The sequence below is a fragment of the Danio aesculapii genome, chromosome 13 (assembly GCF_903798145.1).
Source record: "Danio aesculapii chromosome 13, fDanAes4.1, whole genome shotgun sequence".
In the NCBI taxonomy this organism is placed as follows: Eukaryota; Metazoa; Chordata; class Actinopteri; order Cypriniformes; family Danionidae; genus Danio; species Danio aesculapii.
Window position 1 is genome coordinate 27,340,537 of NC_079447.1, and position 26,898 is coordinate 27,367,434.

General features: G+C 34.4%; 1 protein-coding gene across 2 annotated transcripts; it reads left to right on the top strand.

Moving 5' to 3' along the window:
• sgpl1 (sphingosine-1-phosphate lyase 1) lies at window positions 1–24,370 on the top strand. 2 transcript variants are annotated; one of them, XM_056470301.1, is made up of 14 exons: window positions 1–175; window positions 5,687–5,852; window positions 7,954–8,021; window positions 10,707–10,854; window positions 11,064–11,143; window positions 13,012–13,140; window positions 14,358–14,446; window positions 14,657–14,765; window positions 14,869–14,967; window positions 15,067–15,213; window positions 17,374–17,612; window positions 17,732–17,878; window positions 21,829–21,949; window positions 22,621–24,370. In XM_056470301.1, the coding sequence occupies exons 1-14, from the start codon at window positions 164–166 to the stop codon at window positions 22,783–22,785; spliced, it is 1,719 nt and encodes a 572-aa protein (XP_056326276.1). In that variant the 5' UTR covers window positions 1–163; the 3' UTR covers window positions 22,786–24,370. The 2 variants fall into 2 exon arrangements, with proteins under 2 accessions (XP_056326276.1, XP_056326275.1); XM_056470300.1 differs by lacking the exon at window positions 1–175 and adding an exon at window positions 5,324–5,433.
• Window positions 24,371–26,898: the final 2,528 nt, after the last annotated feature.

The window sequence follows — 26,898 nt, forward strand, 5'->3', positions numbered from 1 at the left end:
ACGGCACTTCCTGATATAAGCTTGCGTCTCTGGTTGTGTCATGCAACGGGGAATTCGCTCTCAAAACAAGCCAAACAAAGATCTTTCAGGCAGTCCTCCTCGTTGCCCCCCGAGCAGTTGAAATAGCGTCTTTTTCAGACAGAGTGTAACCTTGGCAAACAAAATGGACTACTGGGTAAGTGAGCATCATGTCAATAAATCAGCTGTGCTTTAAAAATAGTCTGTTTCAGTTGTCTAAACATGATGTAAGTCTGTCACAAAGAAAGCTTCTTCTGGTTCATTATGTTAAGTAACTTTTTCTCTGTATATTTTCTCGCCATATTTATTTACAGCGTAGAGCCTGTCACATTGTTTCAGTGTGTCTGAGCTATAAGTGACATTTTGATCTGATATAACATGTTGTCACGTTCATTGGTGGAAATAATTTATCTTGTTTTGTAGAAAGATTATGTTTCATGTAAATTGTAATTTATTAGAGAGAGAGAGAGAGAGAGAGAGAGAGAGAGAGATAGCAGAAATGTTACACTGAAATAAATAGATGGTTATTATCATGTAAGATTTTGTGTATGACTCTCTCTCTCTCTCTCTCTCTCTCTCTCTCTCTCTCTAAAGAAAGTAAAAGTAAACAAAGTAAATTATGGTAAACACACATGAACCATTGTTTTGCTTAACTAAGTAAAGTTTAATCATGGTATTTTAGACTGTAATTGTGATTATATGAATGGTGATAAATTTACCAACAAATTATGCTCACTATATTTTGCTAAAATAAATCCTTGGCTAATTTTTGTGAGTGTTCTGCAGTGTAAATGAGACACACATCAGGTGCATTTTAATGATGTGAACTGTTATAACTTCTATTTTTGTGTGTGTAATAGTCATTAGGCTGTGTGCAAAATCCAGGTGCAGAGAGGGAAATTTAGTGCTTCATTGTGTCTGTTCATCAGAAGACTTCCTGAGACTGACTCAGATACAGAGGAAGTGCTATTCTTAACAAGGCAGCGTACAATGAGGGCAGATCTGTTTTGACTGCTGTCCAGCAGCATCTGTTGAGCATGTTTTTTGGCTAGACTGATGCTCATGTGATATGCTGTGTAATGGGCTCTATTAATGGGACCATTTAATTGAAAATACAGTTCTGACATCATTTATTTGCTACTGATGTCATTACAGATATATAGGGCTTTAAATCTTTCATGGTACTCTAAAGCATATATTGTTTTTTTTTTTTCTTTTTAACTTTCAACCTTAGTTGATGTTTAAATGTTGGTTGACATTTACTGGATTAAAGAGCAGTAAATTAGTAACAATAGTACAGTTTAAAATTACTTATTTGTTTTAAATATTTTAATACACTTTTTAAATGTAATTTACATTTGTTTGACAACAAAGTTGAATTTTCAACATCATTACTACAGGCTTCAGTGTCACATGATCCTTCAGAAATTATTCCAGTGTGTTGTGTTCAAGAAATATTTGACTATTGTTATTATATCAATATTCTTGAACAGTTATGCAGCTTAGTATTTTTTTTTTTTTTGTAAATGTTGTTTTAGGAAACGTTAATAAAGTGTCAGTTCAAAAGAACTTATTTGAAATATAAATATTTTCGGAACCTTGTCTTTTACTGTCACTTCTGAATAGTTGAATACAGAATACAGGGTTTCTGGAGACCTAAAAACTTTTAATTGACCCTTCTGTAATTTAAGGCCCTAAAATTCTTAAATCAGAGGAAAAAGTATTAAAGACAGAATGCAAAGATGCAAAATACAGAAATGATGACCTAAATTTAGTGCATGCTTTTAAACGAACAAGTATCTGTCAAAAAAAAGTCAAAAATTGATTTTTTTGAGTCGACTTGCAGAAACAACATATTCGTGTGAGTTGCTTTCTGTATGTATCTTGGTTTAGGAATCCGTAGAACTTTGAACTGAAAAAACAAGGCAAAAATGCAGATAAAGAACATCACTTTTTTAAATGCACCGCCAATTTTCATATTTTAGTGTTCCATATCATTGTCTGGGAGCAGAAGTAGTGATTCACTGATTCAATTGGTGGACTTTGTTGGTGTCCCAAAGAATATTGCTGACAGCAATGCTTAAAAGAACAAGATTTTTTAGAATGACAAACATTCTAAAACTCTAAGAAACACTTTTTCACCATAAAAAAACATTTGTGCAATGGAAATATATGTTTAAGGTTCTTCATGGAACCCTTAATGCCAGTAAAGTAGCCCACCTTTATTTTTAGGAGTGTAGTATATATGGGCATATACATGAACTAGCATATCCAACACTTTTAGTAGCAAATATACACATTGTTTGTTGTGTATGCCAAACTTTTATCTACTAAACAATTTATTTAACAAAAGATGCATTACTGAAGGTCTCGAATTGTACGAAAGATGCGTTGAGCTGCTGTAGTACTTTCTATCTGACCACCTTTAAACAAAACACTGGAACAATTCTGTTGGTAACATGAGCTTCGACTCAACAATGAGCAAACAATTAAAGCTTAGCTGGAGAGCGTGCAATTGCAAGCACAGGGTTCCAAGTGACATCTTAGGCCTTTAAATGCACTGCTTGTGTTTCTCACGTATTCCTCAACCAGCAGTCATATTACGGTGTCTGTCATATTCAGGAGATGTGTTGTATAACAGCAAACGTGCACATCTCTTCATCACTTTTTGCCTTTTACCCCTTTTAGAAGATAACACAATCTCTGGATTTTATGGCACATTATGTACTGAGAAGTTGCCTGTATGTCGTGTTACATAACCCTGATAGGGATGCTGTCTTTAAAGACTTTGAAAGTGCAGTCTAGTTTCCACATTTCACACTGTTTTTTGAATCGTGATGCACCTCGGTCCTGGTCAAAGTTTCAGTTGCTCACTCACATGACCTGTTTACCTGCTCCTCTCAATCCACTGTTTTTGGCAAACCCTGCTAAACCTGTCGGAGAGCTTGTCATGGACTTAGAACTCCATTCAACTCCTGCCTGATTCGTTCATTATCTGCTTAACCAAGTGGCTGAAAATGAATAGTTGTTCAATTTGTAGAGTAGTCTAATTGTGTCTTATTTATTGTGCTACATTTAAAATAACGAAGCAGAATAAATTGGGAAATGATTGCAGTTATTATTACATGCATATTTGTTTTTATTTGTTATTTTACAATAAGGCTGCTCGGTATATAATTTCCTTATCAATATTACAATGTGTTAATCTGTAATTGTCTCATCACAGGATCTGCAGTGTCAACTTTGGGATTATAACTAACCAGGAATCATATTTCAGAACATATGAATTGTAGAGTCATGTTTAACTGGAATCTAATAGTGTGAAAGATTTTTATTAAGATACGATTTTAAGGCATGTGAATGTACAGTTTCAAGCCAATTTAAACCATTTGGACACAAGAAATTCTAAAGCTTGCATCTTTAACAAAGAATATGTGTTTAATTACACAATGAAGACCATACAGTGTTCTTTTACATTTGATAATTGAATTTCTGTTCCTCAATACTGTTAGACTCCAGCAAAAAAAAAATAAAAATAAATTTTTATCTTTGTTCTTTTGTTTTCATCTGTGCTTTAATTTGTTTTATTTTGTAGTTTTTTGTATAATTGTGTATATTTTATGCAGATGCACTCCCCTACAAAATCCTCCCAGTTAATGTTAAATTCTGAATTGTTTCGAAATAGTCATCTTGTGAAATTATACAATATATATCGCAGAAAAACTAAATATTTCAGTTTCAGATGTTTTTTTCAACATCACACAGCCCTATTTCACAAAAACAACAACAACAATTATTATTATTAGTATTTTTTTACTGTATTTTTTGCATTCAAATACTTCAAAATGTAAATTTTTAACCCAAAGAATGTAGGAAATCACAGAAAAAAAAGAATAAAATTTTCTTCGGGTCTCAGGAGGATATAAGATATATCTTCTGTTAAAATGCAAAGCAAGTGATTCTGAGAAATGTTGTCAAGCAGCCTGACTTCCGTGATGTTTTTTTACCCTTCTATGGATTTCATTGGCTGGTGTTTTCCAATACTCTTCAGAATTTCTTGTTTGGTGTTCAAAAGAAGAAGGAAATCCATAAAGGTTTAAAACCACTTGAGTGTAAATAAATGGTCAGGAAATGTACATTTTTGTGGTGAACTATCCCTTTAATTATTTGCACAAAATAAAATTGCACAAAAAAATACTAAAAAGGTTACATTGCAAGTGTTATGAGCACCACAGACAATTAGATTTGTTCATTGCAATTATTTAAATGACGGTTAATTATTAGCACAAAATAAATGATCAGCAAGCAACAAAAATACCTAAAAATGTCCATTTGCTCATAATTTAATCAAGCTATTTTAACCAAGTGTGTGCCACGTATTTTTAATAATATTGGTAACTGTATGACTTTAATAAATTAAATTAATAAATTAATAATTAATAATAATATTATTAATTAATAAATGGCTTATATGATGGTATTCGAAGAGGTACTACACCGTCACTTTTCAAAATATGTTCTGATGTGATCTGCAAAAGAAAGAAGCTCATGCAGGCTTGGATTAAATACGCTTTTTAATATTCAATATTTTATGTTGCTTATTTTAATAAGTTAATCAGAATTCAGCTAAATTTAAGTTTAACAATATATTTAGTCAGTTTGATTGATGTAAGATGACTAGAAAAGTGAATTTCATTCAACTATAACATTTAAGGTGATGAGATGTGTTTTACAATGTAGATGGTATAAAAAATGATGTCATGATTTCTATTTTTTCGTTGAACTTTAATTTTAGACCCTTGTTGTAACGCACCTAGCATTTTTACATCTTCAAAGCAATCAAAATACCAGTTATAGCTCTCAAACCTAATCTTTTGAAGAGTACATGAGAAGCTTGTTCATCGTAGATCACTGTGAGCGCACATGTTTGTGAATACAGTTGGCTAAGACTTTGGTCAGCTGACCTCATATTTCCTGCGTGCTGTTATGCCGATGCTCTTGAGGCACAATCTGTGCTGTTATCAAGCAGGACCACATTGTGCTGTAAAAAGAAGTGATTGTGAAATGCGTCCACCAGATATGCTTTTTTACAGGTATTTAAATGGCGCAAACTAGCCATTTATAGACATTTTGGTAAAAAAAACTAAAAAAAAATCCGAGATTGTTTATTGTACCAACATCCCAGTAATCTAAGTTTAAATCTAAGCTGTTTGCTTTAGGGTCTTTTTATAACTAGTTTCTCATACTCTGAAAAAGGTGTGGTCAGTGGGAGCAATATCTCTATGGGTGAAAGTAGTTCATCTACTAATCTCTGCTAAAAGTTACAGTAGATACACTCCCGCTACAGTTTACTTAAGTGTCATTAGTGGACTATAGCGGCTCCTGAGACAATTAAGTATGACTCAGTCTGCTATAGTAAGTATTCATTTTCATTTTAAATGTTTTTTTATTTGCTACTTGCTGTCATTAAACTAATATGGGATTAGGTAGCCAACATGTTTGTACTTACTCCTGCAATTTATGGGGCTGTCACTCGGAAAGTAGCCTGTTCTTGGAGTCTGTTTATGTTTTGAGTTTTGTTTTACTTCAGCTCGAGGGAGATTGGGTTACATGTTGGTCTAGTTGTTGTGATGGAGTGTTAAATTATTGCTTTCTTTCTCTTATTTAGAGTGCCTTGGAGGTGTACAAGGAGACTGCGCTGTTGTACATCGAGGAGGCGCAAAGATTTGTGAATTCTCAATGTGCTGGTCTGGAGCCGTGGCAGATCATTGCAGCCACTTTGCTGTCCACACTCGGGGTAGTATGGCTAAAGGACTTTCTTTTCCAACAAGAGAGTAAGTGCTACTGATTACTGTATTTTTTTTTTATTATTTGAAAATCAGATTATCAGGCACAAATAAAATATGTTGTCATGTTTACACTAAGTACTGTTGAAATCAGAATTATTATACCCCCTGAATTATTAGCCCCTCTGTTTATTTTTTTCCCCAATTTCTGTTTACTGGAGAGATTTTTTTCAGCACATTTCTAAACATAATAGTTTTAATAACTCATTTCTAATAACTGATTTATTTTATCTTTGCCATGATGACAGTAAATAATATTTTACTAGATATTTTTCAAGACACTTTTATACAGCTTAAAGTGACATTTAAAGGCTTAACTAGGTTAATTAGGTTAACTAGGCAGGTTATTATAATTATTGTATAACGATGGTTTGTTCTGTAGACAATCAAAAAAAATATAGCTTAAAGGGGCTAATAATTTTGACCTTAAAATGTTTTTTAAAAAAATTAAAAACTGCTTTTATTCTAGTCGAAATAAAACAAATAAGACTTTTTCCAGAAGAAAAAATATTATCTGACATACTGTGAAAAATTCCTTGCTCTGTTCAACAACATTTGGGAAATATAAAAATATATATATATATTTTCAAAGGGGAGCTAATAATTCTGACTTCAACTGTATATACTATATAAAAAAGGAAATAATGTAATAAATTGTAAAAAAATATAAATAATAATAAATAATTAAGTAAATTAATAATGTTTAACAATCTGTTTTGCTCATCGTGGTTGTATTGACTTGATCAAAAATACATTGGAAACCGTATTTATTTGTACGATTCATTGTTCGGGTTTACAGTGTTACACAAGTTATTTTAATATGTTGACGTTATCAAAGAAAGAACCAGTGCAGCTCAACTCTGAAGAACAACATTATTGTAATAATAATGACACAAGATCAATATTTCAATTTTCAAGATTATGTGAAGCTTTGCTCTCTCTTCTTATACTGAAATGTATGTAAAATAATAAAATATGCAAAGCCACTGTATAAATAAATATAGCAATAATAATAGCTATTATTATTATTATTATTATTATTATTATTATTATGCTTCAGGAATATTAAATGTCCCAGGTTTACATTTTTATTTAAAAAAAAATATATGTTGAATGTTTTTGGAAGAAGCTTTTTGCACTTACTAGAGAAGCATTTAATTGATCAAAAGTAAAGTCAAAACAGTAATGTTTAGTTTATTTCAATATATTTTAAAGTGTATTTTATTGTGGTGATTTTAATATTTCCGTCTTTAGTGCTGCACGAAATCATTGTGATAGGGTATTATTATTTTCAATGTTGAAAATGTGTCGTGCTGCTTATCATTTTTGTTGAAAAAGTGATGCAAAGAATAGTTCAAAAGAATAGCATCCATTTGACAATGTTTATTTAGTACAGCTGTTTAAAACAATTATTAATTTAATGCCATTTTTGTTTAGTTTGCTGACGTATCCTTGCAGAATGAAATTATAAATTAGTCAAACAACCTAAATAACAATAAAAATGTAAATAAAATAGAAATGTTATCTACATAACCTTAAAGAGATCTTTAGAAAGAGTGAGTGAAGAGGTTTAGTTGCATTGTTTTTGTTTTCATCATTCTCTGTGCACATAATGGTTAATTGTTTCCCAGCAATCTTAAGTCATAAACAACCTTGTTACTTTAAAACAACTTGAGACACAGCATTATGTTACAAGGAAATTTTAAGTAAATACAGATATTGTATTTTTTTGCTATTCATCAGCCAGGAAGTCTTAACATTGAGTTGCAAAATGTCAAGGCCACTTGAACAATAACAAAATGAGCTTTAGATGCCAATTTTGACCTAGACCGTGTTTCTTTGTTATTTTTAATACATTTGTGGCATGTTATGGTTGAGTCATCATCCTGAAACAATAGTTTCACATGAACTGAAGAAGCTTTTTATTTCATTTTTCATGTCATAGCGCTGATGTGCTACATTTCTGTTGACTCTGAGTTGAATATGAGAAATTGAACAGACAGAGTTTTGTTAAGTAGCTCAAATTTAGAAAAGAGGACATTTCATGCCACGTCTTCGTCACAATATGCTCATTGTTCATATTTTCTAGGTCTGACGTCAAGAGTAAAGAAGCAATTCTTCAAAATCATCAGAAAAATCCCATTTATTGGAGCATCAGTAAGCATCAAGTGGTTTACTAGTTCCCTTTCTTCCTTCAGACTTCTCTTTCTGACTCACTTGATGATTAAGTCACAGCTGCCATGCTGTAGGGGAAACTAAGCCTTTAACACACTTTCACATCATGACTCTGTGATCATATCAGGGTTTACTTTGTGTCATTAATCTGAAAGGAGCAGAGCATGTCTTTGTCTTGTCCCTTACAATATTTTCCAGGATGCAACTAACCAGCTTAACATTACAAATTAAAGCCTTGCAACTTTTACAACTGTGGCTCTCAACCTTATGACTCGAGAGCATGCCCACTTGCCTTTATTTCCATATCACTTCATAAGATGCAAATTAAGCATTTTTAAGCCATTAAGCAATTAATCAAAAGTAGCTTTACAGAGAATAATATGCAACAATATAAACTTTCACAATACTCAAAGCCTTGTCATATGAGCTTAAATAGTTTTTCTGTTGTAATAATGGAAAAGTTGATTCTGTTAAAGCTGTTTTTGTATTATAATCCAAGATTAATCATATTACATATCAAGTCCACATGAACTGGAAGCTGCGACCATTTTATTTTAAATTATTATAATTTTTTCTTATTGTGATGCAGTTCCTAGAGAAACAGAATATTAAATAAGAAAACAGTGGGCGTGGCTTGTTTTATCTACTTCAAGCTGATTGGATGTAGTAAAGTAGGCATTTCATTCAGAAAAATAAGGAAGAGGGTTTGAGGAGAGTCATTACAACCTAACAGACACCTCATCCTCACCATTTCCAGGGGCAGACTTAGTGATTTGGGGGCTCTAAGCAATTTCAGATATGGGGTCCAAGTATTGAAACTCAAAACAGTCTCTTGCTCTAGTAATTTTGTTCTCTGTAGATTTTTTTTTTTTTTTTTTTTACAAATAAACTGCATGTTAAAAATCAATTTAAAATGCAACCTTTATCTTCTTAATGTAACATTTAAATACAATAAATTCACAAATAAAAACAAGTTCACTAACTATGTACAGTTAATTAACCATATTTGTGGTTAGATTTTAATATTTGCATGTGCAGTATGAAAGGAAGGTTCCACTATTCATGAGAGCGCCCAGTTTTGAAAAGAAGTAAAACATTAAAACCTTAATGGTTAGAGACAGATTTTACAACATATGATTGAAAATTCATAAAAGAGCTTTATGATTAATAGAGGCTTCTAGGCATTGGTCGGGGTCCCCTAATCCCCTGGGGCCCTAAGCGGCTGCTTGACTCGCTTATTGGTTAAGTCTGCCCCTGACCATTTCTTGTTGTCAAAACTGACAGTTGGAGAAGCGTTGTTAAATATGTTAGCCACAACCAATTCCTAAAATATACATAATCTGACAATTTAACTGAAAGAAGGAAGTGCATTTTCAGATTTTTATTTAAGATTAGAAAGGCAAACTATTTTTTTCTTAATGACATGCACAGATGAATTGTTCACCACAAAACTAGCAATGTGAGCTAACAAAATCATCCGGTTAGTTTTGATTTTATGGGAACGTCAACCAAAGGTGTGAAAGTTTAAACTTCTGAAAAGCTTGACATTTTTGAGAAATTCAGGTAGCATGTTTGCTAACATGTTTTTATCATGCTATATAGCAAGTATTCCTGACTGTTGACTTGCTTTCGAATGTGGTTAACATGTATTGCTGTTAATTGCGATGCTTCTGCCATGGTTACTTCATTCTTAGTATAAATTAGCATGTTTTTAGCACGAATCAACATGTTACTGTTTCTTGTGCAGTTACCATGAATTAGCATGTCGTGGTTGTTTCCAGCATGTCTAACACTTAGCTTGTGGATATCATGAATTAACACGTTGCTAGTATTTTTTCTAACAAGGTTGGCATTTTATTACCATTTTTCTAACTTATTTACCATGCTGTTAGCATGATGCTAGTATACCTTAGGTTTTAGGAAAGCCCAAAAAAGAAAGACAGAACCTGATATTGTACACTTCATTCGATTCAACCTAGCAGCACCAATATCATTGGCTCTCTTTTATTTCTTCATTTTTGAAAGCTGTGTACGCAAGAGATGTAACAGAATCTGTCATGGCCACATCACAGAAATTAAAGATTCCAGTTTTTCCTTCGGGACGCAGTAGTGTCCTATGCGTGCATAGATTGTTGTCCTCTTTGACACACTGTAAGAGATAAAACCAGATAAAGAGATAATTAGATAAAACTTGCATCCCAATGCTATTTGCCCAATGCCATTCCAATGTTCAATTCTGAATCTCCACAATTTGTGTGGTTTAAACTCAGAATTACATTTATTTACAAAAATAATAACATTATTCATAATTACATTCAGCATTCACCCCTAAAACAAATCCAAAACCTAACCTTAAACCTTTTTTTATTCAAAACTTTTTATTCAACACCTTTTTACTTATTTTTTAATCATTTAATTACGCTAAAGGATTGTAAAAAAACTTAATAAATCAGCATAGAAATCCTCATCATATAACTTTGGTACTTTGATAGTCAATATTAATAATTATAATAATTGATGCATTTATTTAGTTCTGGAAGTTGTATTGCATTAATAATACAGTAATTAACTGAATGAATTTCCCTTTAATTCCCATTGTTTTTGGCATCGATTAAATATTCAGTTTTTTGTATGACACCTCTATGTATTTCTCCTCCCAATCTTCAGATTCAGAATCAGCTCAACAAAGCTCTGGATGACATGTCGATGAGTCTGTGTACGCTGAAGGAGGGCATGAGCTACACCAAACTCCTGCCAGCGCAGGGCCTTACCCACAAACAGCTCCTTGACAAGATCAGGGAGTATGAGACACTGAGTGAGTCACAATCAGCCTCTTCCAGCTCCCATCAGTTTTAATGACGGAGAGCCCACAGGCTTTCTATATGAATCAAAGAATCAGCTAGATGTTCGCTCTAGACTGAACTTGCCCCATAGAGTGGGCGCAGTTCATTGGCGTGCCAGTGTATTTACTAGTGTATAATGCCACTGATTGCATGCTTTTTACAATTTTGTGTATGATTGCAGGTGAAGTGAACTGGGCGAAAGGCAAAGTCTCTGGTGCTGTTTACTGGGGGGATGAGAAGCTCACAGATCTCCTGGTGAAGGTATGAAGGCCTATTATAATGCAGAACTTCATGGTTAATCCAGAGGCACTTTGAGTTTGCTATAAACCCTTACAGAAATGAAACCGCATCACGTGTTACACATGTGATGCACATAATAGTAATAAAAGTTTTACATTTACTTTATATAGAAAATTTAAAATGGCTCCAAGACTTTGTGTGCTTTACAACTTCATAAAAACAAGAGATACAAAAGAAGAGATAGAAATAAAAAAAAAATAGGTTGGATATGGTAACTAGCAAAATAATGAAAGATAATATCTTAACATGCAATATTAATATATTCTATTATTAAATAATTCATATATTTAATATATTCTAATTTATCACAACTATTTTCTATATTTTAATATATATCTTTATTGCTTGTTTATCTTGTTTTTTGCTTTCCCAGATTTTAGTTATCTGAAATAATTTATAACATAAATGTCTACTGTCACATTTGATTAATATAATGTGGCATTACTGAATAAACACAAAAAATACTTAGGCTGCGTACGAAACTGCATACTTTCATACTATATAGTGCGCTAAAATGAGTATGCGAGCCAAGTAGTATGTCCGAATTCGAAAATCAGTATGCCAGAAGTACCCGGAATGGGAGTGAAGCAACGCAACTGATGCGGTTTAGGTCACCTGACCATGACAAAATGGCGGATGTAGTACGTCCGAATTCCATTCATACTGCTCACATTCATACTGTATAGAACATACTTTTCTAACAGCTGAGTAGTACATTTAAATTCAAATGCAGTTTCGGACGCAGCCTTACTGATTTCAAATTTGTAGTGTAAATTTTAAAAGCACTTTTTTTTGCTCTGTTTTAGTATGTAGTATACGCTTATTTCACACGGCCGCCATTTGAAAAAAATGAAAGCGAGGCTACGGTGAGAAGAAACCCGGAAGTAAAGGACCAGCACTGTAAACATTGCAACACCAAGGTTGCTACAAACCTCCAGCTGTTGTCATGATTTTAAAGTGCAGATGTGGTGTAAACATCACTTTAAAATAAATCAGTTAAGTTTAATTTAATTAAGTAAAAGCTTACTAGGCATCAAACAAAATCATAAATAAAGCTTAAGTGTCCTCCTAGGCTTCAGTTCATGGCACCAGGTAAACACCATGGGGGCTTCCCTGCTTCAGCCTATGTAACCCGGTGAGTTACATACAATGCAATCCTGTGTATAACGTTTAGAGCGCACCTTCGTGTTGTCTGTAATAGTGTTGTCACGATACAGAAATCTTTTAAATGTCCATTCCCCGCTAACATTTAAGGGCGTTCATAAACATCGCTGATTTGATATTGTGTTTACCTGTGCTTGGCAGAAATGACTGTGATTGGCCGTGCAGATCATCAGTTCACCGAGTGCAAACACGTGTACAGGGACACTGGATCTTTTTAAAGCCACGAAGATCAGTCGATTTACCAGCGTACTGCTCATCTGTGTTTGCACTCGGTAAATATCGGTGAAGTGCGGTGACCTGATGACCTCACGGCCAATCACAGTCATTTCTGTTGAGCACTGGTGAACACAATGGCAAATCAGCGGTGTTTAAGAATGTGCTCAAAGTGCTTAAATGTTAGCAGGAAAGCTATCCATCCAACGACTTTTGGGTCACTTGGAAAGTGGTGAAATTTCTTTTCACTGATAAGATATACAGCCAGGTACACTGTGTGACTCCAGGCGATACTTCAGAGTTTCTTCACACTGCAGCCTCGCTTTATCTTTTAAAGTGGCGGCCACGTAAAATCAGTCTATTAGGGGCATAGTGGCGGGTAATGGTGGCTTACAGTGCATGTTCACTTACTTTCGATCAAAGACTTTGTTGTGTGTTCGTCTGATTTCCAGGTGTATGGTGAGTTTGCCTGGACCAACCCTCTCCACCCAGACATATTCCCTGGAGTCAGGAAGATGGAGGCAGAAGTGGTGCGGATGACGTGTGCCCTCTTTAATGGAGGACCAGACTCCTGTGGCACAGTCAGTCCTTCTCACAGTTTTCCCTCAACAAATAATGTTCTTCATGTAACAAAGTTGCATGAATAATGCAATTTTATAGAAACCTGTTCCCCATAGCAATGTGCAATATTAACATTGACAATAATATATCATAATGCAGGGATGTCAAACTCAATTCCTGGAGGGCCGCAGCCCTGCACAGTTTAGTTCCAACCCTGCTCCAAACACACTTACCTGTAGGTTTCAAACAAGCCTGAAGGACTCAGTTAGTTTGATTAGGTGTGTTTAATTAGGGTTGGAACTAAACTGTGCACTAAACTGAACTGCGGCCCTCCAGGAATTGAGTTTGACAGCCCTTTATGGCCGTTTTAACCTACGTTGTAGTTAAAATTGGATGAGCTGCATATTAGAAGCTGTATTCTCTTTTATTAGGCAATAAAAATAGTTCAGAATCGTTTGATTTCAGAATGAATCTGAGAGTTTGAACAAATCATTTGAATAAATGAATTCAATAAATCCTTTTATAAGATGGGGACATGCCGCCACCTACTGGTGGTTTTAGTGTCACTTATTTTTGTATGACAGGCCTGCATCAGTCAAGATGACAGAACAAGGACGAGCTTTGCAAAACATGCTTTAATTATCATTCTCAAAGTAATATTGAGATTTTTTGTTTGCACATTATTAATACTGTTGTGAGCTAAATATTTTAAATATTCAAATTATTTTCATAGTTTTCATAAACGCATTTATCAAACCTTATTAATTGTTACATTTTAAATAAATGCCTGTAAGAGTGAAAACAAATTGAAAAAGAATAAAACATAAGTGTGTAACAGTACACAAATGTCACAGTTTGGTACCTCGGTTTTGGGGTCACTGTTCAATATGGGATGGTACAACAGGGAGAAGAAGTGTCTGTCACAATCAGCTATAGGGCTGAAATGAAAAGGGCTTGTGATACGAAAGTGCTAAATAAATAGAATAAGGAAATAATTCCATAATTATCAGTCTCTATATTAAAGTTTTAAAGTTTAAACTCAATGCTCTCCTAAAACAACAGATACAACAATAGTTGTGCATTAAGTTTAAGAGTCAACGAGCTTCAGAATCTTTTCTAAAAATACATTTACATTCACACAGCAGCACTTAACGTAACTTAACTGTCCGGATGTTTTTCTTTCATTAGACGGCTGTTCACTCAACCAATTTTTTTATGTGTGTGTTTGTCATGAAAGGTTACTTCAGGGGGAACAGAAAGTATCCTAATGGCATGCAAGGCATACAGAGACATGGCTCATGAACGTGGCATCAAACACCCGGAAATGTATGTATTATCTCTATGGCCAAACATTCAGCCTGAGAGCTCATGCTACTGTAGTCTGTTGTCAGCCAACACTGTAAACAATTTATACGACTATTTACAGTTTTATTTAGCTTGATGAGATCATTACTAATTAATGCCCCTTAAAGTCAGTTATTGGTTTCAAACTCACAGTATAAAGCAAATCATTGTGGTTTGTTTTGTTTGCTGTAGCATTGCACCAATCAGTGTCCATGCGGCGTTTGACAAAGCAGCACATTACTTTGGGATGAAACTCATTCACGTACCTTTGGACGAGAAGACCATGAAAGTTGATGTGAAGGTAATGCTGTGTTCTTTAGTGACCGCAAATGGGTGCGTTTCTAAATCCATCAGTGACTTTATGAATAATAGCATTTATTTAATTTGACTGATTTTCTGATCAGGCCATGAGGAGAGCCATCTCTAAAAACACAGCAATGCTGGTTTGTTCAGCTCCTCATTTCCCCCATGGAATCATGGACCCTGTAGAAGAAGTGGCAAAGGTAGTATTTTGTTATTAGTATGAGCATGTATTCCAGCACATGTGTTACTTTTAAGTTTATTAAGTACTATGACTCTTGTTCTTTTTGGTTTTCTTTTAGCTTGCAGTGAAGTATAACATCCCATTCCATGTAGATGCATGCTTGGGTGGGTTCCTGATAGTTTTTATGGAAAAAGCAGGTTTCAAGTTGGCTCCTTTTGATTTCCGGGTCAAAGGTGTGACTAGTATCTCAGCTGATACACATAAGGTGAGCAAAAATAAATAAATAATAATAATTATATACAGTTGAAGTCAGAATTATTAGCCCCCCCTTTGAATTATTATTTTTTAATATTTCCCAAATGATGTTTAACAGAGCAATGAAATTTTCACAGTATGTTTGATAATGTTTTTTCTTCTGGAGAAAGTCTTATTTGTTTTATTTCAGCGAGAATAAAAGCAGGTTTTACTTTTTTAATAGCCATTTTAAGGTCAGAATTATTAGCCCCAATATTTTTTTTCGATAGTCTATAGAACAAACCATCGCTTATACAATAACTTGCCTAACTACCCTATCCTGCCTAGCTAACCTAATTAACCTAGTTAAGCCTTTAAATGTCACTTTAAGCTGTATAGAAGTGTCTTGAAAAATATCTAGTAAAATATCATTTACTGTCATCATGGCAAAGATCAAATAAATCAGTTACTAGAAATGAGTTATTAAAACTATTATGTTTAGAAATGTGTTGAAAAAAATCTCTCTGTTAAACAGAACTTGGGGGAAAAAATAAACAGGGAGGCTAATAATTCTGACTTCAGGTGTATATAAATAATAATAATAATAATAAAATACTCTGCTTTATTTGATTTATTTATCATGTGTGTTTTATTTTATCAGATATATTTATTTATTTATTTATTAACTCCACAAGGACATATTAAATTGTATCATTTTAAACAAGGAAGAAACATTGAGTATGTTTACATGGACACCAATGATCCGATTTTAATACGATTAAGACAATACTCTGATTAAGAGTCTACCATGTAAACAGCGATTTTTTTTTTTTTTTTTTTTTTTTTTTTTTTTTTTTTTTTTTTTTTTTTTTTTTATTAGTCCAATTAAAGTCATAATGAAACTAAATGGAAATTGAATTAAGACATACATTTTAGTTGATTTTAGTCGCATTATTGAAGTGCATTACATACACCTTAATCAAACTATTACCGTCATGTAGGACTTTTCACCGCATTTTGCGACAGGATATTTCATGCACACGCGGCTTTTTAACACCATTCTCTGCACCAATCGAGTCAGTAAAGGATCACAGACACATACACCACGAAATGTAGAGGTTTCTTTTTCTCCCATTTGTCGTGCGGTTACAAATTCCATTAAAACAACACTCTCCCACAAATCCTTAAGTCCTACTCTCATCCAATACCTCATGAATAAAATGTTCCTGAATGAAAATGCAAGTAAAGCCGAAAAATTAAAAAGGAAACACCCGAAATTACATGGAACTCCAGAGGAAACGTGGATGGCGTGCTGACGCAGTGACGTTAATCGAATTATGAGATATAACATGTAAAACGGATCATGAAAGGAACATCCCAAAACTAACTCATGTAAACACCTTAAACATATTATTGTCTTATTCAGATTAAAATAATTTGATTACTGATGTCCATGTAAACGTAGTCACTGAGCAATACAAGGCATATTTTATATATATATATATATATATATATATATATATATATATATATATATATATATATATATATATATATATATATATATATATATATATATATATATATATTTATATATATATATATATATATATATATATATATATTTTTTTTTTATATTATATATATTTTTTTAAGTTTTTGTATTTTACAATATTTCCAGATTTTTAAAAAAATTTTGTTAATAAAAAGAGCTTGTTAATATTGCATTAAGCTCTGATTACAAGTACAACCTGATTTCAACTGAGTATTTGTAATGGTAAACCTTAACACAGATTAATAAATGCTTTCTTAGAATTTCGAATTCTTAGAATATTGAATTCGTGTTCATAGGTAGTTCACAGATAACTAATGTTAAAAAGGTAAACCTCATTGTAAATTGTCACCAATAAATTGAAGAAAAGTGACAGAAAACTCAGTTATTGTATTATTTTAAGAGATTGCTTTTTTTTATTCTGAATGTTTTGGTCACTGGGGAAGATCTCTTCTAAAAACACTTACTGACCACTAACTTTTGTGCATTTTATTGTTCTAGTCATGACTCAAACCTTTTTGTAAATCAGCTTCTGTAGATTTTTGTCTCTTGGGTTTAAAAACAAGAGCTCTGACAATCTTCAAATGAATAACTGCAGTTAAAATACCATGTTGTTTCTATTTTAAAATGTCCCCACAGTATGGTTATGCTCCCAAAGGCTCCTCAGTTGTGCTCTACAGCAACAGGAAGTTTCGCCACTACCAGTATTTTGTAGCACCTGATTGGCAAGGAGGAATTTATGCCTCTCCATCCATGGCAGGCTCTCGGCCCGGAGGCATCATTGCTGCCTGCTGGGCTACTATGATGCACATGGGTGAGAAAGGATATGTTGACGCCACTAGGAAAGTCGTTGAAACAACCCGCAAAATCAAAACGGGGTCAGTAATAATGCATTAAATGAGAAGTTGTTTGTTTTGAATGTATATAAACTGTGGTTAATATAGATTGGCATGGCACAGTGGAACAGTATTTAAAAATACTCCTTGTCTTCCCACAGAATCCGCAAAATAGATGGGGTGTTTGTATTCGGGGATCCTGAGGTGTCTGTGGTGGCTCTGGGCTCGAATGATTTTGATATCTTTCGCTTATCAAATGCACTGACTTCAAAGGGCTGGAATCTCAACACTCTGCAGTTTCCATCTAGGTATGGTTAAAAATGTGCAATGCATACTAATGTGGCAGAATGAAAGCTAGTCAGGTTTAGAAAAGTACACTGATATTTGATATACAGTCATGTGAAAAAGTTAAGACATGCTATTGAATGTATTCATTTGTTTTCAGGACATAATAGAACAATGTGGCCTTTGCAGGTCTTAAAATTTGGAAGATAAAACATCAGATGAACATCATCACATGACACTCTCACACTGCAGGCCCGTAGCCAGTGGTAAAGTTTAGATCGTATACCAGCGTTTTTTTTATGACACTATATAACAATAATTAATAATTTTACAGTACTGTGACGGTTGGGGTAGGGGTAGTTGCTAAAAAATACAATTTATAGGGTAATTTAATATATAGCATAAGTAATACTCAGTAAAACTACTGTTTTTACAGGACTGTGACGGTTGGGTGTAGGGTTGGGGTAGGGGTAAACGTTAATAAAATAAATGGCGAAATTTAATAAATAATATAAATAATTCTCATTAATTTCCGGCCGCAACCATATCTGAACTAGCAACAACCGTAGCCAGGCTATTAAACGGGTGGTTCTTTTTTCTCAAAAGTGGAGAAACTGCCTTTTTGCAGTTATTCACTTCATTTTTTTATTAAATTATGTGCCTGAAATACTGCATTTTAGGGACATTTAAGCACTAATTCTTGCTGGATTAGCTTGTCGGATGGTGATCATAACCACACTTTTTGATGCAACAAAAATATTTGCTACATCTTTGTCAAAGTGCTTAGCATACTATTTCACCACAAAGTGTTTATTTACAAATGTGCATTTAAACTGCAAGTTATGAATGAGATTATAATTTTAAATGACACATTTTCAACTAAGAAAGATGAAAAAATGCTTAGTTTTAAAATACAAATTTATTATCATCCATCATTAAAAAAAATCGATTAGTAATTTGTTTAAAACTTGTTTTAAATGAAAAACAGTAGCCTATAGGCAAACAACAAACTGGCCAGCTCATTTCCTCAGTCAGAATTTGTCCAGTTGAATAATTAGAAATTCAATTTGTCTTAAAGTCGTCTTCTATTGGTTATTTTCACAATTTATGATGGCATACTGTCAAAAATGGGACAAACGAGCTTATATTGCAGCCAAATTCTGGACTTTGTGGGTGGGGATGGGTCTTTCGAATTTTGTTCGCATGTCATCTCACCCACCGGGGGTGACCAAATAAGGGCAAAGAGGCGGAGCTACAAACGCCTGCTAGCATTTTACCTAGACAGGTTTTCTTTGGTAGAAACACTTAATACTTCATTACCTGCGACTTGTTTGTGTTCTGACCAGATGTGCTTGGTTGTATACTATATCAGTAATGTGTTTAGTCTTTTAAAAAAACACTATTGTAATACATTGAGCCACTAAACATTATTCTTATGTTTTTCTACAGAAGAAAACGAGAATTACTTCTAAACACTTCAAATACAGTCTGTGTTAGTAAATTCAAGGCTGTTTATGACATCCAGGCATAACCACTGTATGACAGTGTTTCAAATGACTTTTTATAGCCTACAGCTAATCAATCTGTCAGATTCTGGAGTGCATTACAGGTCTAAAGAAAATTATAAATGATGAATTATTTTAAGTAAACAAATACATTTATCGAGATGGTATAAGTACATCATTTCACTCACCTGGGAAATGGAGGCAACTTGAACGGTTTGTGAGCACAATTAAGTGCACACAGCATGCCATATCATCTAATAATTGTAGGAAATAATTCTAAAAGGCTATCGACAGTGTAAAGCCACATAAAGCAACACAAAAATATGATTTATATGCCGAGATCAGTGGCTAGTCAGCTGAGGTGACTTGACAGCGAGCAGCGAGACTTAGCTGTCACTCAATTGACAACGCCCCTAATTATGCAGACTTGATATAACTTAATATAAATGAAATGGATGAGTTATGAAAAATTCACCCCCTCACAGTTGTCATGAAAGGTAATATTAGCTACTGTAAATGCACCAAAACCATCTTTTGTACCAGACTGTAAACATGTTTTTTATCAGCTTGGCCAATTGCAGTCAGAAAACATCACGAGTTGCTAAAGCCAGCCCCCAAAGGCGAGTCGATGAATTGCAGTTTTATTTACTTTTGTATTGGCTTCACGAGCGAGAGCGGGAGGTTGCCGCTTGGGTGACACCCTAGGATTCAGATCCCTGTAGATCCACTTTTAGTGGTAATCACTCAAAAGTCCTGTGAAGGGCTTTGAAATAGCCATTTACTTTATTTGAAATTTGACGTAATCTCAATTTAAACATGAAGACAGGCTTGGACATATAGTAGCCCCTCCCCTTTAAAAAAACAGCCAATAATGTTTCGTTTTCATCAGAGCTCTACCAGTGAGAGTGGTTGAGTTCAAGCACAACAAATGACGAGCAAATGAGAAGCGTCTAGAAGGAGGTGGGGCTTGTCGAACATAGAGCATTTGATTGGTCAGACGTTTGATGAGAAACTGAAGTATGAGGTGATCCATTTAGGTGGAAGTGACAAACTGCAAGCTTTGGATGTTTATGTCTTGTAAATGTAAATTTTGTCACTGTTTTGGAGCACACTAGCGTATGGATATCCTTAAAACTAACATATAAATACTAACATCTAAAAAACCTTCATTTTAATTTATTGGGACCTTTAAATTCATAATTTTCTGTATCATTCTACCTCAGATCATTCTGAGAGGGTTTTTTTTTTTTTGCACAGCTCTTGCCACAATATTTTAGTCCGGATAAGGTCTGGACTTTGACTGGATTGTTGCAACACTTTGATTTATTATTTTTTCCCCCAGCTGTTCTGTAGTAGATTTTCTAGTGTGCTTAGGATCATTATCTTGTTGCATGACCCAGTTTCACACACACACACCTGAAAAATTTAAGACCGAAAAGATAAAACTGACAGCAAACTAAGAAATATTTGTTTAGCAGTGTTTGATGTTTGTTAACGCTGTATATTGTTGTTCATCTAAGGTTTTATTTTACAAATGATATGGGAACAATTGAAATTTCATAGGGTGTCCTAATGTTTTCAAACGACTAATTGTGTTTGTACTTTGTTCCTAACCTGACCAACATTTTTTATTATTAAGCAAATTCATCAATACAACACCATGTAGTACAAAAATATTGATAGATTTATGGCTTACATATTTAGATGTTTACTCTAAACTCATGAACTGGAAATCAAAATTCCCTTGATTTTTTTGACCAATAAAGTCACTGTTCTAGAAAAACATCCTGTAACCTTAGTCTCTAGAATGAGCCAATTTATTATGTAATAGTGTGGCTAAACTACACCACAGAAATTCAGCAGGTTACTCTACATCACTGTCTGTTAAACTCCATTCACACACATTGCATTAGGTAATAAAACGCAAATGCAGGCCTTCTTAGAAACCTGCTTAGAAAATGATAAAGAGGCTCTGAAAACAACAAGATGATGTGCTAAGTCAGGTTGTGGAAAGCACAGTATGTAAATTACCTTTCTTCTTATTCCAATATTGGGAACGATTGGATGAACTCTATTTTTAATGAAGTTCCAGACCACATCAGTAAGAAACTGGTCCTTCGTTTACGTAATTTTACTGTAGATTCATTGACACACAAGCTACAAATGGATGCAGGGTTTTTAGAAAGATTGACGCTAACGTTTTGAAAATGTTTGAAAGCCATTCATACCAGTGGGCATTTACTTTCAAGTTACCGAATTCTATTAAAGTGGTCTATTCTGATGAGGGGCTTCAAACAGGATAGAAAATAGCCTATTACTTCAAAATTATGCTTTTTAATGTAAAAACTATAAGTGGACCTCAGAGAACAGTACAGAATCAGAAAAAATTGGCAGTCCATTGTGACTTTAAATTTTGAAGAAATGGAAAATTTTATTGTTCATAACCATTTTTTTTTGCTTTCTTTCAGCATCCATATTTGTGTCACAATGCTGCACACACAGCCTGATGTAGCGGAGCAGTTCATCAGTGACGTGAAGAAAGAAGTAGCCATTATTATGAAGAATCCGAAAGAGAAGACCACAGGAATGGTTAGTTGCCTATTGAAATAATTTCACCTAAAATTGTGGCTTAAAGGGAAAGTTAACCCCCCCACCCCCCAAAATATCACATTGTCTGTTAATTCAACTGTACTCATGCCATTTGCCATGTAGATGACATTTCTTTAGTAGAACATTACAGAAGATTTTCCCAATAAAAGGTTTTATGCCTTTATGATGTGACCACTAGGCTGTTGGTGTTGAAATTAGAAGATTTTTAGCTGAAACTGTAAACTTTGATCATTCATAAAATGGACCTCAACGTCTACTGGCACTTTGAGAGTCAAAAAAAATCATATACAGGCAAAATAAAATACATTTAGCCATTATCTTGGCATTCCAGTGTACTTTTAAACATTTTGTTGTTGTTTTTTTAACCCAACTTTGTTTCACATATGGACAAACCCAACTGTTTAAGTATATTTTAAAGCCTAAAATGACTAAAAACTAAAATGAGCTTTCTTTAAAATTAGCTTTCCTTATTTTTGATCCAACATTGAATTAAAACAATCATTGTGTATCATCAGAGTGTAGCTATGCTGTACATCTTATTTGAAACCCCATTATGAAACCGCCCTGGCTAACTCTACTATTTAAAATAACCATAAGTTGCTGATATGTCAATAAATAAACACACTTGAACTCTACTCTTTATGTTATAGGGAGCCATCTACGGCATGGCCCAGTCCATTCCTGACCGATCGATGGTGGCCGAAGTCTCGCAGGGCTTTTTGGACTGCCTCTACAGCACTGAGGTGCCCAAGATGCAAAACAAGCACCACAAAAACCACAAGAACCACTTAAACGGCAACTCCAAAGTGCACTGAGATTGACTGTCAGGGGCTCCACCCTCAGCTGGCCGAAGGGATGCTTACCACAATCATCTAATCATTCATTTACTTCATTCAGTAACTAACGATTTCACCTATAAGCCATAGTCACCTGATATTTTGGGATTTCGTGACCTGAGGAGCGAAAATATCCTATTCGTGACTTTAGAGATGCTGCACAAGAGTCTGTGTGAGTCCGTGAAGGGTCTGGGACATGGTAATCTAATTCTGAGTGCAGTTTTTATTTTATTGACCACCGTGTGTATTTGATCATCATCAAAAGTGTTTTCTGCCACTTAAACCTCAGGATACAAAGGGCATCATAATTATTAGAGCTATTTACAAACTGTCTCTCGCAGTTTCTGGGATTCAAATACTGCAGGTTAAGAGAAAAGCATCGTCTAAAGAATAGCATCGTCGATAAACTGATGTTTTTATTTTTAAATATGTATATTCCCAATTCAATTTTATCAATAGAAACTTGAAAACATGACCAATTATTTTAGGATGGTAGTACAGCTCAGGTGAACGTGTACTGCAAATGTTCAGTTTATTTATTCATTTTTTAAATCCCCATAACTAGTACAGATTTTGATAATCCAATCGCAAAACATTCAAAGTGTTTACGTGAAAAAAATCGTACTGATTTTAAACGCAATATCAGGGCAAAACGTAACAAAATCAATCGACCAGGTTACAAAATTCACCATATTTTCTATCTAATAGGGTTTATATTCATCACATCACCCTATCTACCTCAGATCTTGTTCAGATTGTCTCAATCCTGAGAAATGTCACTTAAGTGGACGTTTTAATCATCAGTCAATGCCATTCTCCAGATTATGGTACTGACAACACTCTCCTTTTGATTTGTGTTTGCGTGTTTTGTTCATTTGGGATCTTTTGTTCCAGCTCAGCTGAATGACAGCAAGAAGGGAAACTAATTTGTGCAGGTCGGTGAAATGAGGAAGTGATGACATGGTACCATGGGAACATCACACTAGATCTTGTCAGCAATGTAATCCTTAAGCACTCATATTATTTGTGACCACTGTGTGCGTTTTTATATTCTAAATCACTAATATAATGTCTCATATTTCAATAATGTTTTTATTTTTATCTTGTACTTTACTTGTGGGGGGCTTCAGGTAGGAGGCGGGACGGTTTTCTTTTTCGAATCATACCACTGTAGCACAGTGTAGTCTCAAGAACTGTAACATGCCTTAGTTTAAGACTTAGATGTGGACGTTTGTCTTCAAACAGTTACCCTTCTTGCCTATTGAAGCATTTAAATGTCTGTTTGCAATAGTCTGTAATTACTGCAACTACTGAAACTGAGGCACCTTGATCGAAGTTTTTGAAGCATACATGACCTCTACACTTGTAGTTGTTTAAAGCACAAAACTAACAGCATTCACCTAAATGCCTTTCGCAGACGTCAGGGTGTGTGCTAGAAGGTTAACACAGTAGCGATATCAGCCTCAGGGACTAGGCCTTTACCACATCATGCGATCCATTTCAATTTTGTCCTGTAATGTTTGCTGTTCCTATATAAATCAATAAATAATGTCTTTAAAATATATATTATAGTGCTGCTCCTGAAATCCATTGAATTTTCACTGTTTTAGACCCATTTAAACATCATGTCCATACGGGTCACGGCACCAATTTAAATGAGAGAAGTCATTTTCCATATAAATACAGATTTGAATGGTCTATATAATTTATATACAGTGAAATTTGATTCTTTCTTGAATATTTCTCTGGTGCTGTTTACCGGAGAGAACTTTTATTTTGCAACACATTTAATAAACAGAATAGTTTTAATAACTAATTCCTAATATCTAAATTAATTTAAGTACAAAACATTTTACTAGTTACTTTGCAAGGCATAAGTCTTCCACTAAAAGTGGCATTCAAAGTCTTAACTACAGTTGTCAACATTTGAAGTAGATTAAACCTTTCATAAAAGTTGCCCTAAAACTACTAAACAACACCCATTCTTGTTTTAGGACAGTTTTGAAAAACCTATTTGATCCACTTCAAATGTTGCCTACTGTAGATTTATTAGGTTAACTTGACAAGTTAGGTTAATTAAGCAAATCATTGAACAACAGCGGTTTGTTCTGTAGCCAGAAAAAAAACATTCTTAAGAGGGCTAAAATGATTAATGATTAATATTTTTTTCAGAAGAAAAATATACTAGGATTTACTGTGAACATTTTTCTGTTTATCTTGATCATTTTATCACAAATTTCACAGAGGGTCTATTAACTTTTTCCTTAACTGTATATATATTTTATAAATAATTTAGTGTACTGCCTTATGCAAAGTGTGTGATGTACACTCATCGGCCACTTTATTAGGTACACCTGTCCAACTGCTCAAATTTCTAATCAGCCAATTAGTTTAAACCAAGCATCAGAATGGGGAAGAAAGGTGATTTAAGTAACTTTGAATGTGACATGGTTGTTGGTGCCAGACGGGCTGGTCTGAGTATTTCAGAAAATGCTGATCAACTGGGATTTTCACGCACAACCATCTATAAGGGTTTAGAGAATGGGACGAAAAAGAGAAAATATGCAGTGAGCGGCAGTTCTGTGTATGCAAATGCCTTGTTGATGCCAGAGGTCGGAGGAAAATGGCCAGACTGGTTCGAGATGATAGAAAGGTAACAGTAACTCAAATAATCACTCAAAACAACTGAGGTATGCAGAAGAGCATGGGCTACAGCAACAGAAGACCACACCGGGTGCCACTCCTGTAAGCTAAGAACAGGAAACTGAGGCTACAATTCACAGCAAGGTGAGGCACAATTCATGCACTACAAGCACAGGCTCAACAAAATTGGAAAACAGAAGATTGGAAAAATGTTGCCTGGTCTGATGAGTCTAGAGTGCGACATTCGGATGGTAGGGTCAGAATTTGGCATCAACAACATGAAAGCATGGATCCATTCTGCCGTGTATCAACGGTTCAGGCTAGTGGAGGTGGTGTAATTGTGTGGGGCATATTTTCTTGGCACACTTTGGGCCCATTAGTATTGTTGCTGACCATGTCCATTCCTTTATGACAACAATGTACCCATCTTCTGATAGATACTTCCAGCAGGATAACGTGCCATCACATAAAGCGTGAATCATCTCAGACTGGTTTCTTGAACATGTCAATAAGTTCACTGTACTCAAAAGCCTCCACAGTCACCAGATCTTAACCCAATGGAGCACCTTTGGGATGTGGTGGAACGGGAGATTCGCATCATAGATTTGCAGCTGCCAAATCTGCAGCAACTGTGTGATGCTATCATGTCAATATAGACCAAAATCTCTGAGGCATATTTCCAGTACCTTGTTGAATCTATGCTACGAAGGATTAAGGCAATTCTGAAGGCAAAAGAGGGTCCAACCCGGTACAAGTAAAGTGCCTAATAAAGTGGCCAGTAAGTGTATTTTGATTGTTTTTTTTTTTTTTAAAAGTTACTTTTGTACCATTACAATATTTTTCAATGACACTCCACCTTGGTAAAATCAATTGTGTGGTGGTTAAATATATGACTGGTTTTGGTAATAACCCTAATTAATGTAGCACTGTATAGCAACTGTACACTATATAGACTGAAATGAAATGATTCTGAAGTCATTTCAGAATTTAGTGGCTTGGTATAATACAAAGTAAATGAATCACTTGGAATAATCTAAGTGCTTGAGTTTACATTTTTAGTCACATGTGATTGAATAGAAGGTCTGGTAATTACAAATGTGAATTTGCCAAAACCTACTAAAACAAATACTACACTTACAGTACAAGCATATTAATGGAGACTACACTGCATGTTAGTTGCACCATATGGAGGCTGTAGAGCTTTCCTGATCTTGCAAGTATTCTTCAGTTTATTTACACATTCAAAATATCGCTGAAAGGAAATATTTCAAGCAGTTTTGAAGTAATGTCATTTGTTATGATTTACACCCTAAGAATCATCCTGTTTGTTTACAGCCCCAAAGCAACCCTTCAGGTTCAACTTGCACTGCTTCGAGCAAGATTCAAACCAGCGTTTCTGGCAAGGGAGGTTGGTGTACTGACAGATCAAACCATAGACCAATTCTTAGA